The 19,923-nt window shown below is 33.7% G+C and overlaps 2 protein-coding genes and 3 non-coding genes across 16 annotated transcripts; all 5 read right to left on the reverse strand.

Annotated features, from left to right (window-relative positions):
- Positions 1-904: 904 nt before the first annotated feature.
- LOC123698937 lies at positions 905-6,833 on the reverse strand. Its single transcript, XM_045645769.1, has 2 exons — positions 6,704-6,833; positions 905-1,583 (listed from the first exon to the last, which is right to left on the reverse strand). The coding sequence occupies exons 1-2, from the start codon at positions 6,831-6,833 to the stop codon at positions 916-918; spliced, it is 798 nt and encodes a 265-aa protein (XP_045501725.1). The 3' UTR covers positions 905-915.
- Positions 6,834-9,426: 2,593 nt separating this feature from the next.
- LOC123702770 (tRNA N(3)-methylcytidine methyltransferase METTL6) lies at positions 9,427-19,044 on the reverse strand. Of its 12 annotated transcripts, none has more exons than XM_045650594.1 (15): positions 18,191-19,044; positions 17,941-18,104; positions 17,064-17,109; positions 16,505-16,532; positions 16,135-16,196; positions 15,371-15,416; positions 14,860-14,887; positions 14,479-14,526; positions 13,847-13,897; positions 13,549-13,591; positions 13,303-13,344; positions 13,026-13,070; positions 10,784-10,851; positions 10,390-10,445; positions 9,427-9,519 (listed from the first exon to the last, which is right to left on the reverse strand). In XM_045650594.1, the coding sequence occupies exons 1-3, from the start codon at positions 18,862-18,864 to the stop codon at positions 17,099-17,101; spliced, it is 849 nt and encodes a 282-aa protein (XP_045506550.1). In that variant the 5' UTR covers positions 18,865-19,044; the 3' UTR covers positions 9,427-9,519; positions 10,390-10,445; positions 10,784-10,851; positions 13,026-13,070; positions 13,303-13,344; positions 13,549-13,591; positions 13,847-13,897; positions 14,479-14,526; positions 14,860-14,887; positions 15,371-15,416; positions 16,135-16,196; positions 16,505-16,532; positions 17,064-17,098. The 12 variants fall into 12 exon arrangements, with proteins under 12 accessions (XP_045506550.1, XP_045506545.1, XP_045506529.1 ...); XM_045650589.1 differs by having other exon boundaries at positions 14,479-14,531; XM_045650573.1 differs by having other exon boundaries at positions 14,479-14,540.
- Positions 13,966-14,054, reverse strand: LOC123705752. The gene has a single exon (XR_006753332.1). It is a non-coding gene; the product is annotated as a small nucleolar RNA snR60/Z15/Z230/Z193/J17 (small nucleolar RNA).
- On the reverse strand, positions 14,599-14,688 carry LOC123705756. Its single transcript, XR_006753336.1, has one exon. It is a non-coding gene; the product is annotated as a small nucleolar RNA snR60/Z15/Z230/Z193/J17 (small nucleolar RNA).
- Positions 16,258-16,340, reverse strand: LOC123705757. The gene has a single exon (XR_006753337.1). It is a non-coding gene; the product is annotated as a small nucleolar RNA snR60/Z15/Z230/Z193/J17 (small nucleolar RNA).
- Positions 19,045-19,923: the final 879 nt, after the last annotated feature.

Genomic DNA, 19,923 nt, shown 5'->3' on the forward strand with positions numbered 1-19,923 from the left:
TTATAAAAGACAATCCGATTTTTTTTATAATGAAAATATTGGTCTATTGCGAGTCGAAGTCGAATGCAATACTTATATTACTTGCTCTAAGTGCAACACTGAAGGTTCTTAGAATATAGTTATTCTGAAATTTTTTAATATTTTATGGACTCTTTATATTTTATACGATCTGGCCAAATGTGGATGACCAAATCGTGAAACGTTGACGATTTAACGATCTGATCAAACTATGTTGGCCATTTCACGATATGCGACCATTTCATGAAATGGCCACTCATATCATGAAATGATCAAATCTACGATATGACCACGACATATACATGATCTATGAATTTTTCAACTGTCTACTATCACGGTTCATGAGCTACATCCAACTACATCATACACACATACCTATGTACGGAATTAGATGCAAACGTTAACGTGACAAACTAAACGAACATCTCTTTACATTAAAATTACTTAATTAGTAAAAAGTTGAGACGACTAGACGAGCGTGTAAACACAGTATTAATATTATAATGCGCATCACACACGGTGAAGATACTATAATAGGTATTTTATGTTAAGATTCTCTTTTAAAAAATATATCTTAAGGTATCACACACGAGATACGCTAGCGATACTAAGGCCGTGTTTCCTCCTTCCACCTGCAAGTAAACTCGCGGAAGTCTTGCATGAGTTACTTGCAATATCGTTTACATATCCTGCACTTTTAGATGCACTTTTTAGATATTGAATGAATCTTTAATTTTAGATATTATAATTTATAACACATTGTCACTAATTTAGTTTTTTTAAACGAACTCCTAAAGAATTACCTGTGAGAATTACAGAAACAAGTCAAAATCACTCTAAAATCGATATGGCCTCATAATTGGCACTTCCTCGTCTACGTGGCGGCGGCGATGTATATTATGTTGGGCTTAATTGCTGTGGTGGTGATATTTGGGAATAGTTGGATGACGACGAAGCGGAACGTGGAGAATATTTATTGATCGGCAAGAGAAGTGGCTGTGAGTTGGCAGTTAACGCTAAAGTCGTCAAATGTTCCTCTTTAGCCTCCATGACAATATTAAATATTTGTCTTTGAACCTTGAGTTGCAGTCTTTCAGGTAGTGCATTAGTTGTTAATTGCATGCTCTTAAAAAACGTGTCCATGGCACTATTCTGAGTGGTACTTGTAGAGGCACCTTGTATCTGGTTTCTTAATTCGGTCCTTGCAACTGATCTCTCCTCTCTTCTTTTATGCTCCTTTTCTAGTAATGATACTAACGTTGTCTTTTTGTTGGGAGGAACGAGTTCACCGTATGGCAGCTCTACTACGTGATTGGGAGATTCCGCATTTTGTTGTGATTCAATTTCATCAGAATTTCGAGAGTTACCTTGGCTGCTACGTGGTACTGGATCTATATCTGTGCTTCTTTTACGATTTTTCATGATAGGCAATAAGAACTCCATTTGGGTTTCATATTTCCAAGGAGTCTTTGTAGAAGCTGCTTGCCCAGTTACCGTTTTCTTCCTTCCAATTGCTTGCCGATGGCCATCCCTTAGCTTTTTCCATGTAGATCGAGCCTCTTTAACTGAAACAATAAATAATGATAAATTTAAACCTATATAAAAAGCAAAAGTACTTTGGCGTACTTATTGTACATTTTTGTTTATCTTTTTATGGTGATTTAAACAAATTTGGTGCCTTTTCACGTGATTACTTCACTTATGATGATGATTATTGATGTTAACACTTTCACTCATCTAGTATAGGTAGGTATGTAACATTTAAATACTTTTAAGTTTTAATTTGTTACAGATATTTTTCAACTGGGGATCCCTTTCGAAGTATTGCATTCAGTTATAGAATTGGCGAATCAACTGTCTCAAATATTATGGAGGAAGTATGTGACGCTTTGTGGAAACATTTAAAACCAATAGTATTAGCTGAACCACTTCAACAAGAATGGAAGCAAATTGCCACACAATTCAAAAAAGTTTTGGCAGTTTGACTATTGTTGCGGGGCGATCGACGGTAAACACGTTTTAGTCCAATGTCCACCAAACTCGGGGTCCAGCTTTTTTAACTACAAAAAACGTTCTCAATATTTTTGTTGACCGTATGTGATGCACAACGGAGGTTTGTTATGGTGGACATTGGATCCATGGGTCGATTCAGCGATGGCGGAATACTGAATGATAGTGAATTCGGAAAGAAATTGAAAAGTGACAATTTGCCATTACCCGAAGAAGAGGCATTAACTTCTGGTGGCATAAGTAGGTATGCCTTATGTCTTCGTTGGAGATGAAGCTTTCCCATTAATGAAAAATTTAATGCGTGCATATCCAAAGGACAGATTGACAGAAACCCGCAGAATATTTAATTATTAGTACGGGAGCTAGCAACGTTTAAAAAAAAGTCATTTTAGTATAGTTGGGTTTTTGATATACTGTTTCTCTTGCTATTTCGGTTAGAGTCCGGGATGTCTGGCTGGCCGCAGTGGTAGCGTTTATTAGTGCGCATCTTATCTGCACAGGAAAATATCCCTAATTTAAAGTCATTTTTTAACGCGTAATTTTTAATCTTTTGCCTTTAGATAGATCCATCAGACATAATTTTTTTATTGCAAGACGTTTTTTTCGTTGTAAAATAGGTGCCATACGCAATTTTTATTTCAAAATAACTAAAATGTCATCGAAATAAGTGAAATTACATCAACATGAGTCCGCTTAAAAGGTAAGTAATAACTTTATTATTTATATTTTATATTATATTATCCTTTTTTAATACTTATATTGAATAATTACGTAGTATATTATTATTAGTCTGTGATAATTAGTAAACTAATATTTTTAATAGATGGTTTCATATTTATTACACTTTTGGGTATAAATATGAATTTGATGATATTTGTATTTTCTAGTGTTTGATTTTACGCGAGTATTATACATTTTGAAATTAAAGACTTGGGAAAATAATACAATGAATAAATCGCGTTTAAAATCCGTTAAAAAGTCTTTAATTTCTTGATGATATTTGGTTTTTATCAAGTTTACATTAACGTCCTATTTGAGGTTCGTTGGGAAAAAGGAGGCGATATGGTAGATTGTTGCAAAAAAACTGTAAATAGTAAAATGAATATTATAATATATAGTATAAGTAACACAGTGATTACTTATCCTTTACTGGGACTCATGTTGATGGAATTTCACTTATTTAGATGATATTTTAATTATTTTGAAATAAAAATTGCTATAACTAACCGCTAACTGCTAACCTATTTAACAACGAAAAACACGTCTTGCAATAAAAAATGCATGTCTAATGGATCTATCTAAAGGCAAACGATTAAAAATTACGCGTTAAAAAATGACTTTAAATTAAGGATATTTTCCTGTGCAGATAAGATGCGCACTAATAAACGCAACCACTGCAGCCAGCCAGACAGCCCGGACTGTAACCGAAATAGCAAGAGGAACAGCATATCAAAGAACCAACTATACTCAGGGCCGTCTTAGACTATGCCGGGGCCCTTGGGCACACAAGAATTGGGGGCCCTTTGAAACCAAACTAGGTACAAAATTTTTCTACAAAATTTTTTCCATAAATATATTATATGTTTTTGCCCTAAATTGAAACTTAAAGAAGTAATAAGAAATGAGAAAATTTCCATGTAAAATTTTTGCTCCATTTTTTTATACATTTTACAAAAAAGTTACTTCTGACCAATCTTGGTCTTTTGAGGAAACTTTTTTTCCTTATTCCTAATTTCAGTGTAATGGAAGAAGGCTTCGTCGAAGGTCGAAATGATTTAATTTGCGTAATATTAATATAAGTGAAACATCTTTAGGCGCGTTTAGAGTAAAATTTCAAGATCGCGTCATGGCAATACCGTCACGTCATGGAGTAAGGCGACGATTCTTCTACACCGATCTTTGCATCTTGGTAATAATAGTGTGTGTACAAATTCACGCTGGATGTTTAGAAAATCATGCAATTTTTTAAACAGAAGACGTGTTTAAAAAATTGCAGATAATAACAGGGCAATGGGCGCTGACATTCATAACATACAAGAAAATATAGAAAATAATGCTTACTAAACAAACCATACAGAGAAACCGCAAGAAAAAAAAATCATATATAAAAAGTATTATATGTATTAATAAATCAAATTTGCAGAGTAATTTTCTGTCCAAAATGTAATGATATCCCACCAAAAACATAAATGTACAAATTGGAGCCGAGTTCAATCGTTGACTTAATTTGCCAAAAAAAGAAATGAGATCTAGGTAAATGTGCGCCAAGTTCTGAGACAGTCCAGAAATGTATTTGCAAAGATGTATTAAGTTCTTAGGTGAACTGAAAACTCAATTGTTTTATTTTCCCTTATAGAACAACGTTTATTTCAAAATATGACTTTTTTAATTTGAATAATATAATTATTTTCACAAAGCAAACAACTAATGACCTATTAAACCTCATAATTTGACTTGGCTAGCTAGAACCTCACAAAATATAAACATTATGTAAAACTAGCCTCATAAATTAAGTCAACGATTGAACTCGGCCCCAATTTTTACATTTATGTTTTTGGTGGGATATCAATTAGTATCAATAGCGGATTCTATTCTCTAGCGTTTCTGCCACTTGTCTCTGCCCTTGTATGCTATTCTGTAAACTTAGACTTGTTATTAATTTTCATAATTCAGAAAATAATTCAAGTAAAAATATAATATTATATTACGTTAATAAGTAAATAAATAATTCGAGTAAATGTCTGATAAGTTAATTATAATGGTGTTCGAATCACTCGAATTATTCCTGTATATAGATGTTTTGATTCGAATTAATCTGAAAATGATCTTACGTTCTGGCAACGAGAAAAGTGTATTGCTTTTTAATAAAATATTTTGAGATTTATGTGAGAAAAATTTTCTGTCATCTCCTCCAGGGGGGCCCCCAGATGATGGGAGGCCCTGGGCACTGGCCCCCTGTGCCCCTATGGTAAAGGCGGCAATGACTATACTGAAATGCTCACTTGTCAACGTTGCTACCTCCTAGAATATATAGACTATGCAGGGCCCGTAGAGTGATTGAAAATGCATTTGGAGTATTATCCACTCGGTGGAGAATATATAGAAGACCAATCGAGTGTAAAATCTAGCTGAGAAAATCGTGTGTTTTAAACAATTTTCTAGTACAAAATTGAAACAGTTACTTTGGTGCCAATGATGTCAATCTTCAAGTTCAAGAAGAAAATCAACTTCTACCGTTACGCTACGGATATCGTCATTCTGACGATAGCTTCATAATTCGGGAAGAGTTTTATCATTATTTTAATACTGTTGGTAGTGTACCGTGGCAGGCAAATCAAATTCAGCGTAGGCTGTTTACGACAAGACAATATAATTATGTGTAAACCAGTTATAATAATGTACTCTGTGGTGTAAACTGCGGTGAGCGTGCGCGGTGCCGTCAAATTGGGCAATATGCACGTCCACACTGACCGAGCCGCGCGTGGCGATTTTTTATTTTTTTGATGTGTAGAGGGGGTCAGTGTGAAGCTATCACCAAGTTTGTGGGGTCGCCACCCTTGTCCCACGGCCGCCATCTTGAAAATAGTGTTTGAAATGGTTTTTACGGTATATCTCATAAACTATTTATCTGATAAAAAAATTGTTATCGTTATTTGTTGCAAATTAAATTCTCTACAACTTTGGTCCCGTAACTTTTTGTCGAAGAACTATAAATAAAAAAGTTATAACTTATAAGCGAAAATGTTCAGAAATTTGAGCTATTTATATTTTTCAATAAAACTTTTTTTTATCATTTTACAAGAAATGATATCGGACCATTTTTGTAGATTGTTTTTCGAGGAACAACTTTATGTACAACATTTTTCATTTAAAACCTTAGCTATTGACTTTATGAAAAAATGTTGTATATGTTGTTCCTCGAAAAAAAATTACAAAAATGGTCTCATATCATTTCTTCGTAAAATGATAAAAAAAAGTTTTATTGAAAAATATAAATATCTCTATTATCTGAACATTTTCGCTTATAACTTTTTTATTTATAGTTCTACGACAAAAAGTTACTGGACCAAAATTGTAGAGAATTTAATTTGCAACAAATAATGTTAACAATTTTTTTTTTATCAGATAAACAGTTTTAGAGATATATCGTATAAACCATATCTTCCGCTATTTTCAAGATGGCGGCCGTGGGACAAGGGTGGCGACCCCACAAACTTGGTGATAGCTTCACTCTAACCCCCTCTACACATCAAAAAAATAAAATTGCGTCCTCTAAGAAATGCAACCCCAACTGTAACTTTTCAATGGACTACATATTATATGCTACATATATAGATACTGTAATATTTTATATTAGAGAATCTTAACATAAAATATTATAGTATCTTCACCGTGTGTGATGCGCATAACGCAGATATGTGACAGCGTCCTTAGGGCGTATTCAGAAAGAAAGCTTGAAACTTATAAGCGCTTAAGTTGACAAGCGCCGATAAGCGCTTATAAGTTTCAAGCTTTCTCTCTGAATACGCCCTTAAGCGCCCCCATGTGACACGGGGCCTATCAAAAAGGCTGGTACATTTAGACAGATGATATTTTTATTTATTTAGTGCACAATTTAGTGCTATTACTATTATAATATAGGTACCTACCTAGGTACAATAAAAATGGAACTTACCGCCAGGCAATTCGCATTCCCTAGTCACCTCTCTCCATGCTGCTTCTTTCAAATCATTTGATTTGTATTCTTCAGAGTCAGTTTTCCACAAACAAGGGTATTTGCGGACGCTTTCTATTAAACGCTCCATTGTTTAACTCTATGTATATCACACACGGTGAAGATACTATAATATTTTAAGTTAAGACTTAAGATTCTTTAATATAAAATATTACAGTAGGATTAATATAGCATCTTAGAGCGTTTTCACATTATCCGATCCGATATCGGATATCGGACGCGGATAGCCGATATCCGATATCGGATACAATTTGCCCTTTCACATTGTCCGATAAAATCGATCCGATATCATCATGAGTGTTGCCAGAAATTTTTAGAGAAAACTAGACAAATTGCCAGTTAATAAGAAAAGGTATAAAAAAATTCAACTGATAGATCATAGTTGTACAATGTACGTACAGTAAAAATAACTACGTTTAAAAAAACGGTTGAGGCCACCAGGATCCCCCAGCCCGATCCCCCAGGGGATCCTAGTGAACTCATCGGTTCACCAGAATCCCCTCATAATAAAATGAAGTAAAGATGTTATCACACTGCTTAAAAATATTTTATCTAAAAAATGACCTACGCTTATGTCGCTGCTTATTAATTCCATTTGTGTTTCTTGTATAAACTTATCAGTTGCTATTTGATCTACCTTACGTATTTTTTTGGTTGCCTTCGCTTTTGTTCAGAATCTCTTTTTAATGCATTCAATAACTGTAGAATGTTAGGGCGTTTTCGACCAATCATTTTTAATAAACCCGAGGGCCGAGTTCCAACTTTCGCAACAATTATTGGTGCGATGTCTTTCGCTGAAAACTGACATATTGTATATCATACTAGCTGTTCCCCGCGGTTTCACTTGCATTGCTCCGCTCCTGTTATTCTTAGCGTGATGATATATATCTTATAGTCTTCCTCGATAAATAGGCTATCTAACACCGAAATAATTTTTCTAATCGGACCAGTAGTTCCAGAGATTAACGCGTTCAAATTCAAAATAAAAATAAAATCGGTGCGAAATCTCCTCCTTTTTTTGAAGTTGGTTAAAAACAAAACGCACTCAATGACAACAATACAATTATTTTATACAGCACAACCAACGTCCAAGTAGGAGGAGGAGCGAGGCAGAATGAGTTAAAATAAAGATGATAGACACTAATGTTTTCGATAAGGTTTTCGAAGATAATTATTATGTTCAGCCAATTGCCGTATATTTAAATACGGTAATTAATAATAGTTAAATGTATGTTTTATTAATAAAAAAAGGTATCTTTTAATAGAAAGGGTTTTAGGTTAAAGCAAAGGATTTTTTAAAGATTTAGCATCCTATAAGACTGAAAATACACAAACTAGTGCTTTTTTGCTGTTGGTATACTGCCTTTTCGAAAATTGAGTTGGCAACATTGAACATTATCGTCCGATATCCGATAGTGCCGCGCGCTGGCATATCGGTGTCGGCTCCGATATCCGATATCGGATCGGATAATGTGAAAACGTTCAAGATGGCTGGCTTATCGCTTGGTAATATCTTAAGATATTGAAATTTGAAGGTTATCTTGGGTATCATGGTTCATAGGATTTGTACAGCGAGCGATAATCGGAAATATGCTCTAAGATAATATATATTTTACGTTATCTTCACCGTGTGTGATGCGCTTTATTGTGGTGTAAATGTTAATTTTAATTGATCAGTCAATTTATAGTACTTAATAGTGTTGTACAAAACCCGATGCACCTATTATATCTAGTAGGCTAGGCTTGGGCTAGGCCGCTAGGTTCGTTTTGCGCATTGGCGTAAAAATCATATCATTCTCTCTATAGGTACTGTGATTCTCATACATGATCGATTGTGATAACATCATCTTATACACGACATATTTACATGCAAGTTGGGTGAATTATTATCAAAGGTTCTTCTAATTAGGTTTTTGTTATCAATTTATTATTATTGGATTGTGTACCTATATTGTCATTGTATGTCCATTTAGTAGATTGTAAGCATTGGTATTGTAAGTTTATAAGTTTAAGTAAGGTTTAAGTATTAGTTTTAATACCTATATGTATAAGAATTTTAGTTTGTCAGTATCGCATTGGGTTAATCCTATAAAGGTAAATTGTGTGTTAATAAATAAATAAAAAATCACGCCGCGCTGGTGCGCGAGCATGTCACATAGATTATAATATTATTTTGGTATGTGATGTGATATCTACCAAACTGTCCGCATGGTGCATTACGGGCCAACCATCAGAGCCTACACTTCTGTTTTCAACAAAATATGAGCTGATGATGCAATGGTTAAATAATGAACTATTGCATCAGTTTACGGAAGTTAAAGCGGCACGGCGGAACACAGTGGAGTTTAGTCGGTAGGTCCCTGCACTCAGCAGGGTGAGTCCGACATAACCCAGGGCTCTTTCCCCGAGTGCCCTGGGTATGCCTAAATGCATTCTCCACTATAAAAAAGAAAAAAAAGTCTTTCAGTTATCTCAGGATAAATAAATTATGCTTAGTGGAAATCTAAAATTGGTCTCTTAATTCTTGTCATTATTCAATACCTAGTTACAGTTTATTTATATTTATCATGCCTGCTTAGAATAAAGAATAATATGTGTTGCATTTGTGCAATAATCACTATACGGGCATAAATAAAATAACATAAAATAAAATACAAAAATTTATTATAAACCATTTATTGTTCAATTAAATTTTACAGGCAGGCATTTTAATTTTAATACATTCTTCAAAAACTGCACCATGGTCAGCAGAAAATCTGTAAACAAAGAAAATAGGTTAAAAACAATGCAATATATTCCAAACTTATACAACCAAACTCAAAGGAGGTTATAGTTCTGCAAGCTGAGTACGTAAAAAATACTTATAATATTGCAGACGCATTTTTTTTTTTCAAATAGATGAATTCTTAAAACTTTGTGTACACCCCTAACAAGCAACTCGCCCAACTTTGCCACCCGCAAGTGAGCTATAGTTTAAGATTATGTTTACATAGACAATAAGCTCACATAAACAAAGCGTTATATGCCGACTGCGCGAAGCTAGAGAAGAAAACATGGATTTTAAAGAAAAATTTAGCAAACAATTTTTGACGTAATTTTGTTATTTAAGTATTTTTTACGTGATCAGTATATGCAAAACAACAAGTCCCTTCGCGCTTAGTATACCCCATAATGGGACACCCTGTAAAAAAAAAGGTTATCTGTATGTTAAATTTGTCGTGAGCCTATATAACCAAGGTGGCGAGTTAGCGCACACGTCAGCAGTTTTGACCACTTCCATCTCGTCTGACTTACTGAGAATGCAACATAATGCTGCATCCATATAGGATCAGACGTTTTTTATTGTCTGTTTCTTAAGTTACGCGTCATCATATACTATATGCGGACTTAGTATAACTTCAAGGTGATTCAATATAAACAGTCTAGTTGGATACAACATACGTATACACAGAGGACACAACAACATACATAGTTGGATCTATTTTATACTTTGAAGTTTTTCACTTACGATAAAAAAAATTACGGTACGGACTTAAACATTTGAGAAGAAATTTCTGAGCGTAAGTTTGAAAAATATGTTAAATGAATCATTTAAAATAAGAAATTAAAAAAAATTAAAATATTACCTTAGATTTATATGAATACATAATGTTTTTATGTCTGCTGCTCGAGTAGGATGAGTCTGCAAAAAAAAATATAACAGTTTAAATATTGTTCATAAATTGGTTTATAACAAAATTTTTACCAACAGAATCAGACGCGTAAGGTGGTCAACATGGTTTTATGGGTTCTCTCTGGTGAGGGAGACCTGAAGGTCTGGTCATCATTTTACCCTTGAATGATAGTAGTTATTTTAATATGGTCATTAATTATATCTATATGAAAATTATGTGAAATTGATACAGAAATTGACAAAAAGTACTTTTTTATAATTTAGAAACTAAAGAGACAAGTTGTGTTTATTTATACTTGAAAAGTATGATTATGAATGTTATAGTAATATTAATTTATAATATTTACCTATAGTAATAATCAGTTCTTTACATCTCAAAAGTAGGTACATCACATATTGTCATTTGCATTCTCATCTGAAAATAAAAATAAATATGTAGTAAAATTTTCAAAATAAATCGAACGTTACTACATATTTATAAATCTAATCAGACGCGTTAGGTGGTCAACATGGTTTTATGGGTTCGCTCTGGTGAGGGAGACCTGAAGGTCTGGTCATCATTTTAGAAGTTCTGACTAAAAAGTTAAAATGTGTAACACTATTTCACGGGCATCAGACAACGTACGAGAGAAATTTAATGTCTTTTTTTCTACGGTAGATAAATTATTATAGTCGTAAATCTTAAAATATATTGTTATAAATTAATTCCCAACTGGCAACCCGAACCGAGTGGGTGTTTATAAAAATGAGTTGAACAGCGGATTTGACACACTTTCCGTTAGGCTCTCGGACGTAACGGTCGTTATTGTTGTGCTTAGTTGTGTTAATAATTATTTTGAGTCGATTATTATTTGATTGTTGAAAGTAGACATATAAAGTCATTTTGTAAGGAATAAGACCTTTCTAAGTCGAACTTAAAATCGTTAAGATCAGAATTGGGATTGCCACGCGTTTTAGACCGTTTGCCATCTAAATTTAGTGCTTATTAGTTGTTGTTCAGTTCAGTTGTTCAGTGTTGAAAGAACATTATCTCAACCGTAGCGTAATAACGTCCGTTGCGTCCTGTGAGCGGGTGTCATTAAGTACCTTGGGGTTATTGATTAGTCATGGTCAGGTTAGGCCGAGTCGGGGAAGCAAAGTTGTTAAGAAAATAACTAGTTGCTATGATGATAACAGGTCTTACGGGACAGTTCTCAACATGCTACGTGTTGAAGGAGGCAACAAGGGTTCCCAGTGGTTCGATGTGCTGTGCGCTGGCAATGGCACGTGCGCTGCACATCCACTGCACCGCTGCAGTTGCTGACAACGGGCTTCCGGGCTGCTTGCAACCAATCTACGGCGCCGGGATGCCTGCGCGAACGAGAATCGACGGTAGCCACTCACCGCTGCTGTCGAAGACTTTGTGTTTGTGGTGCTATTGTTTATAGACCACTTAGAGAACATACGAGGGTATGGGTCTCTTCGTTTTGAAAGCTTGTGGTGCTATTGTTTATAGACCACTTAGAGAACATACGAGGGTATGGGTCTCTCCGTTTTGAAAGCTTGTGGTGCTATTGTTTATAGACCACTTAGAGAACATACGAGGGTATGGGTCTCTCCGTTTTGAAAGCTTGTGGTGCTATTGTTTATAGACCACTGAGAACATACGAAGGTATGGGTCTCTCTGTTTTGAAAGTTTGTGGTGCTATTGTTTATAGACCACTAGAGAACATACGAAGGTATGGGTCTCTCTGTTTTGAAAGTTTGTGGTGCTATTGTTTATAGACCACTAGAGGACATACATAGGTATGGGTCTCTGTTTTGAAAGTTGCTATTGTTTATAGACCACTAGAGAACGTACAAAAGGTATGGGTCTCTCTGTTTTAAATTTTTGTGGTGCTAATGTGTTTAGGCCACTTAGAGAACATGCAAAATGTATGGGTCTCTGTTTTTTTACAGGTTGTCGCTTATGAGAGCACTTGGAGCCACTGTCGTTACGACGGTGTATTACATTTTGAGTTTTATCTATATTCGTGTTAAGTCTGAAGGTATCTAATTCTGTAATAAGTATTTGCTTTTTAATACACCTTGTTTATGGCCGCTTGAGTGCACGCTTGCGTCCATGGCACTGGTAATGGTAAAATAGAGATGAACGTCATTTTTCGTTCCCCTGCATAAGATATACGCTTCAGGCTATAACGCGAAACTAGGTTGATCGCTAACAATTTTCCTTTGTTTCTGAGACAGCGCTAAGACGATGATGATGATGATGACGATGGATGGATCTGATGCTAGTGGTGGAAGTCATGCTGCGGTCGAGGACGCCGCACTGTCAGGAACGGCCGTGTTATAAATTAATTCCCAACTGGCAACCCGAACCGAGTGGGTGTTTATAAAAATGAGTTGAACAGCGGATTTGACACACTTTCCGTTAGGCTCTCGGACGTAACGGTCGTTATTGTTGTGCTTAGTTGTGTTAATAATTATTTTGAGTCGATTATTATTTGATTGTTGAAAGTAGACATATAAAGTCATTTTGTAAGGAATAAGACCTTTCTAGGTTGAATTTAAAATCGTTAAGAATATATTTATTAGACAAAATTTATTCACCTTAAGCCTGGACATTATCTTCTAAAACTGTAGCCTGTGAGAATCCTGTGAAATAATTTTACTATTTAGTAAAAATAAATACATAGCTTTTTAATAAGATTCAAATATGTGTAATCAGACGCGTTAGGTGGTCAACATGGTTTTATGGGTTCTCTCTGGTGAGGGAGACCTGAAGGTCTAGTCATCATTTTAATATTAATATTTTTAACATATTCGTACTATATTATATCCAAAATAAACATATAACAACAAGGTAATAAATTATTATAAACCTTACCATATTTGATTTATCTGGCTGTGTCATTCAGCGTATCTCTCCCTAAAACAAAGAAATAAATTATTGTAGTAATACAGATGTAACAGCTCGACAAAATATAGTAAATTCAAATAAATCAGTGAGGATAGTTATGTTAACAGCATTATGTGTCAGATGTCCCTATCTAAGATCATCATTTAAGAACCAATTTCTTTTATTATTTTGATATTAATATTATTAACAACAAAAAGCCTTTTTTCTACTCACTTTCTCATATTCCATTATCATCTTTGAAGTGTTGTCAACATATCTGTAAAGAAAAAACACATGAGAAATCACTTTAATTATGAAATAATTGTAGGTACAATTTTAATTAAAAATCAGTGAGGATAGTTATGTTAACAGCATTATATGTCAGATGTCCCTATCTAAGATCATCATTTTATTGTTACTTTATATGTATTTTTATTTTTATAAAAAGAATGTCATTTCATAGGTAAGAGAGATTGGTAACAAAAGAGCAATTATTCACAAATCAGGGAATAAGAAAGTAACAAATATTTACCTGTTACATGTGCCTCGCCGTGCATTTTCAACTAGTGTCAATGAACAGCAACTGTAATAAAAAAAACACGTCTTTAATTACACATTGTTCTTTCAGACAATACAAATAATGTGTGATTGATATATTATCAGATAGGAGCGAGAGCGAGACAATAAATGGTATACATCAATTGTACTCAGATGAACTATGAAATCATCATTTAATATTGCACAATGGACAAAAATGTTTAGATATAATTTTTGAAGTAATTTAAATTATTTCAAATGTTTAATTAATATGTAAGGAAAAACAATGTTTAATTAATATGTACATATAACAAAATACCATTATTTCAGAGGTTTCTGGTACAATAATCGTTTTCGGTATGAAATACCCAGAACAACATTATACTACAACACTTCGAATTATGGTACATGTTGACAAAGTATTTCAGAATAAAATATGTACTTGTAAAGCTATTCTGTATGTGTGTGTGTATCAAGACAGTGTTGTGCAAAATTCTCAGTCTGGTTCTGAATCAGACCCAAGACAATGTCTGGTCCAACATCAGGCCAAGACACTATAATATATCAAATACTTCATCTACCTATATTAGCATGCAATAAAATATAAATAGTAAAAGTGATACTCACAATAAATAGAAGCGAACAATTTTTCAAAGTCCATTGCATTCTTGGCAGCTATGCTTACATATCTGCAAAGGAGTAACTTTTATTAGTTTTTAATTACAGTACGAAATAATTAAAATATTATTTAGTTAGCATCAGATAGGAGCGAAAGACATAAAGTGATATACATCAAAGTAATCAGCTGAACTATGAAGTCATCATTAAAAAACTAAAAAAAAATAAGTACCAATTTTTGCAACAAAAACTATACTATATAGTACATAATATTATTAGACATAGTTGTAAATGAATACAATACAAAAAAATCAACAGATTAAAAATATTTTTTTTTCTACTACATATTTACTTTTACTATGACTATTATAAAATTAAGTTTATATTTACCTTGTATCCACATAAATGTGAAGATTATCTGTAACCAAAGAAAAACAGTAATCAAATACTTGCTCAATTTGAAAAGTCACAATATTGAATATAAATTTTTGGTTTTATGGCATTCAAATGCTTTATAAATAATTTTTTCTATTCTTTAAAATAGTATTTGATTACTGTTTTTCTTTGTTTATCCGGGGCGAATGCCTGACCAACTCAGCCACTCGTGACCCGCCAGAGCAATCGAATTTATTCTATTATTTCAGTTTTATGTGTCTTAAGGGACACACCGCGCGCCATCTATTGAGATGATTAACAACCATCTCAACCAATATGAAGCACTTTTCAGAGAATACAATATTGTAACGATGGATCACGACCTTTTTAGTTGAATTTATATTTTTGGTTTTATGGCATTCAAATGCTTTATAAATATAAATTTATAAAGAATAGAAAAAATTCTATTCTTTCTATTCTTTATAAGTAGTTATTTTTTAGTTAATATCATATAATTTATAATTACCATGTCAATATCAAACAGCATTTCCATGTCAGAGTTCATTCAGTACCTGTAGAAGAAAGAATTTATTACAAACTATGGAAAATAATTATTTGTTTGTACCTATTCTTTAATAATATTCAGCTAGAGCTAATATACATGCAAATCATTATTATTTCAATGGTTAGCACTTCTCATCATAATATATCACGATTTATTTTAATTTAATAAAGAAAAAATTTCTTTAAATATCAGATTTCAGGTCAACATGGTTTTATGGATTCTCTCTGGTGTGGGAGACCTGAAGGTCTTGTCATCATTTCATGCTTCAATGATAGTAGTTATTTTAATATGGTCATTAATTTGTATAACTATCTATATGAACATTAATTATGTCAAATTGATACATAAATTGACAAAAAGTACTTGTTCATAATTTAGAAACTAAAGTCTCTTCTTCGTTCAGGCATAACAAAGTCCCATATCGCATACTTTGTCTACGTATATTAGCATTCAATCCATACTAATATTATAAATGCGAAAGTAACTCTTGTCTGTCTGTCTGTCTGTTACTCAATCACACCTAACTACTAAACCAATTTTCATGAAATTTGCTATGGAGATATTTTGATACCCGAGAAAGGACATAGGTTACTTTTTATCCCGGGAAAATGACGCAATCCCGGCAATCCCACGGGAACGGGCACTATGCGGGTTTTTCTTTGACTGCGCGGGCGAAGCCGCGGGCGGAGACCTAGTAAAATATAAATAGTCAAATTGATACTCACAATAAATAGAAGCGAACAATTTTTCAAAGTCCATTGCATTCTTGGCAGCTGCGCTTCAATATCTGTAAAAAAATAACTTATATTAGTTTTAGGTTATTGAAGTAGATAATTTAATTATTATTTAGATCGCATCAGATAGGAGCGAAAGACATAAAGTGATATACATCAAAGTAATCAGCTGAACTATGAAGTCATCATTAAAAAAACTGAAAAGAATAAGTACCAATTTTTTTTAAAAATACTATAGTATGTACTTATTTAGTTATAAAATTAAAAATGTTACAAAGAAATCAACTGTTTAAAAATACAATTTTCTTCTACTACATATTTACTTTTACTATGACTCTTATAAAATTTAGTGTATATTTACCTTGTATCCACATAAATGTGAAGATCATCTGTAACCAAAGAAAAACAATAATTAAATGCTGCTCAATTTGAAAAGTCACAATATTCTTTTATAAGGTTTCAGATCGCTTTTATTTTGTGTATCCATCACATCTCACAACTGGTGTCCCTACTCTAAGAAAAAGTATGAAAATTAAAGAATTACTAAATAAATTACAAGTTAAAGTTACACCAAGTTACCAAACAATAATTTAAGTTATTCTTAAGTCCCTATTCTAAGTGATTTTCACCTGTTGCAAGACAACTGAAGGTTTTCAGATGCACTGCAATATCATCATTATAATTTAATATTATAATATAAAGGGCTGATTTTTCAATCCTTGGTTAAAACGTATTCGTAGAATAACGTATTAAACTACCATTTGTGAAATGTTATCTAATTGCCAGCATTTGACAGTTTATAGGTGACATTTTAATATTATCGAGTAATACTTTATTGGATGGGTAAGTTCAAGAATTGAAAAATCGGCCCTTAAACAATTTATAAATTTATCTTTTACACTATATTATAAAATTCTTACCATGTCAAAATCAAACAGCATTTCCATGTCAGCGTTCATTCTGTACCTGTAAAAAGAATTTATTAGAAACTGGAAAATAATTATTTGTATGTGTATTCTTTAATAATATTCAGCAAGAGCAATGCAAAATGCAAATACATGCAAATCATTATTATTTCAATGGTTAGTACTTTTCATCATCTATCTACACTAATATTACAGAGAAGAAAACTTTGTTTGTTTTTTTGTTTGATTGTAATGAATAGGCTCATAAACTACTGGACCGATTATAAAAATTCTTTCACTATTCAAAAGCTACAATATCCACGATTATTATAGGATAGGTATTATCCCGGAAATTCCACCGGAACTATGCGAGTTTTTCTTGGAAACCGTGGGCAGAGCCGCTGGGAGAAAGCTAGTAATGTATCAAAGTGAAGTCCCGTGTAAGGGGCAGATGCATTATGCATACATCTGTTTCACTGATCAATTTTCTTTAGGGACAAGTAGGTGATCAGCCTTCTGTATCCTACCAGACATATTTTATTTCTTCGTCTCCACCTAGAATCAAACCCAGGAGCCCAGGTGATAATATATCAGGTAGTCTTTAAATTTAATAAAGAAAAATTTTATTTTAATATCAGATTTTATAAATGAAACTAATCATGGTAATCACTACATGGTATAAAACAGTCGCTTTCTCTGTCCCTATGTATGCTTAAATCTTTAAAACTATGCAACAGATTTTGATGCAGTTTTTTTTTAATAGATGGAGTGATTCAAGAGGAAGGTTTTAGTATATATGTAATTTATTATGTTTTAGACAAAGCAGGCGAAGCAGCGAGCAGAAAGCTAGTAGATACACGTCATAAAAGTATAACAACAGATCATAGCTTACCTGTGCCATGTGGTTTTTTGTATTTCCCCTGGACAAATATACGGGGGACATCCACACCTTCTTTAAAGTTAACAGTGCGGCGTTGCACATAAGTGTTGGACAGTATCTCGAACCCAGCCTTTGTGAAAAGATCTGCTAGTTCTTCTTCTGTGTAGTAATAAGTTCTGAAAAAGATATTGATTAGTTTCTATACATAATATACGATGAACCATTACAATATGTAACAAAAATAATGTCAAGAAATATATACCTCGTTCCATCTTGCCGCATGTAATAGTTGTCAGCTATTTTATGACCAGGTTTGAATCTAAGCTGGGCCATGTCGTATCTACCGTAATCTCTAAATAGCAGCACACCCCCCGGTTTCAATGCTCTAAACGCTACTTTAGCAACTTGGGACCACATGGTCGGATTTATGGCCGAAAGAACAAAAATTAAACTGGCTATATCTGCAGTATTTTCATTAATGCTCTCAAACAAGTCATCCGTAGTTAAATCTGCGACAAACGCCTTAATCTTTGAATCATCGTATAATTTGTTTGACTTGACAAACTCAACAGCACGCGGTGAAAAATCGCATGCGTAGAAAAAGAAATTAGAAAACCCTTCTTCTATCAGCGGAAACACCATGTTGCCGACGCCACAGCCGAGTTCAAGGAATACTATCCTTTGTTCAGGATCGAAATTAATCAACTCTTGGAACTCACGTGTTGTCCAATGCCGGTCCCGAAAGAATTTTGTTTCATTTCTCTTGTAAAAGATATCCCAGTGCCTTTTTGCCTCTCTCTCCAGTTTGGCAGCTTTTGCTTCAGGAATCATGCGCGAGTTTTGCAATTCAAGGCGTTCCTTTTCTTCATCAGTCAAATCTTTCAAACGGTGCACGAAAATGTCGCCGTTAGGTGCGACATGTTTATCCGTTTCCATCTTGAAATATATCGTCGATATTTGGTAAAAACTGTATGAATCGACGTTCTCTCAAGGTAAATGTCTTCTATATCGCCATATTTTTTATGAATTAAACGCTCAAAACTTGAAAAATTAAACTTACGACGACGACGGAAACACGTCCTCGTCGTGATACATTTAGAAATTAAATGACAATTGACATCAGACACAGACCACAGAGCAAGTATGACACAGACGACACAGACTGACACAGACATTGACATTTGACAATTACCATTTGCCGGTTGCCCTATGCCCTATGCCTATTTATACAATAATGGGTACCATTCACAGGCTCACCCATCCGCTAGATTTGTAGCTGGCGACAAGTCCGCGGACAAATCTGCGTGTGTAATTAATTTTATAAATAACTAGCTTTCCACCCGCAGCTTCGCCCGCGCAGTCAAAGAAAAACCCGCATAGTTTCCGTTCCCGTGGGATTGCCGGGATAAAACCTATCCTATTTCCCGGGGTAAAAAGTAGAATATGTCCTTTCTCGGTTATAAAAATATCTCTGTACCAAATTTTATGCAAATTGCTTTAGTAGTTAAGGCGTGATTGAGTAACAGACAGACAGAGTTACTTTCGCATTTATAATATTAGTATGGAAGTATGGATTAAAAGAATTCATAAATCACAACGCATTTATTTATTTATGGTGGATTCTAGATAACAGATTTCGATTTTTAGAGTAACGTCTCTAGTAATTACCTATTTAAAAAGAAAAAAGGTTCAGTTCTTTAAATCAGAAAATGTTTATTATGTTAAGAATGTTTTATTAGTAAAATCAAATATAAAAATTACTCGTATCGGTCATTATTATTATAAATATTTTAATTGAAAAAAGTTAAACAAATGTGCAGTTCTAGTTTGTTCGTTCTTTTTTTCTTCGTTGTTTCAGACATTACTTTGCCCACACGCGCTTTTTTTTCTGCGTTAAAAATATTGCACCGACTACTAGAGCCAGAGAGCTTTTTTTCGTGGTAGGATAGATACGTGCAAGGCTCACCAAAGTTCACAGTCGACTGTACGGCTCGG

The sequence above is a fragment of the Colias croceus genome, chromosome 2, assembly GCF_905220415.1.
Source record: "Colias croceus chromosome 2, ilColCroc2.1".
Taxonomy (NCBI): Eukaryota; Metazoa; Arthropoda; class Insecta; order Lepidoptera; family Pieridae; genus Colias; species Colias croceus.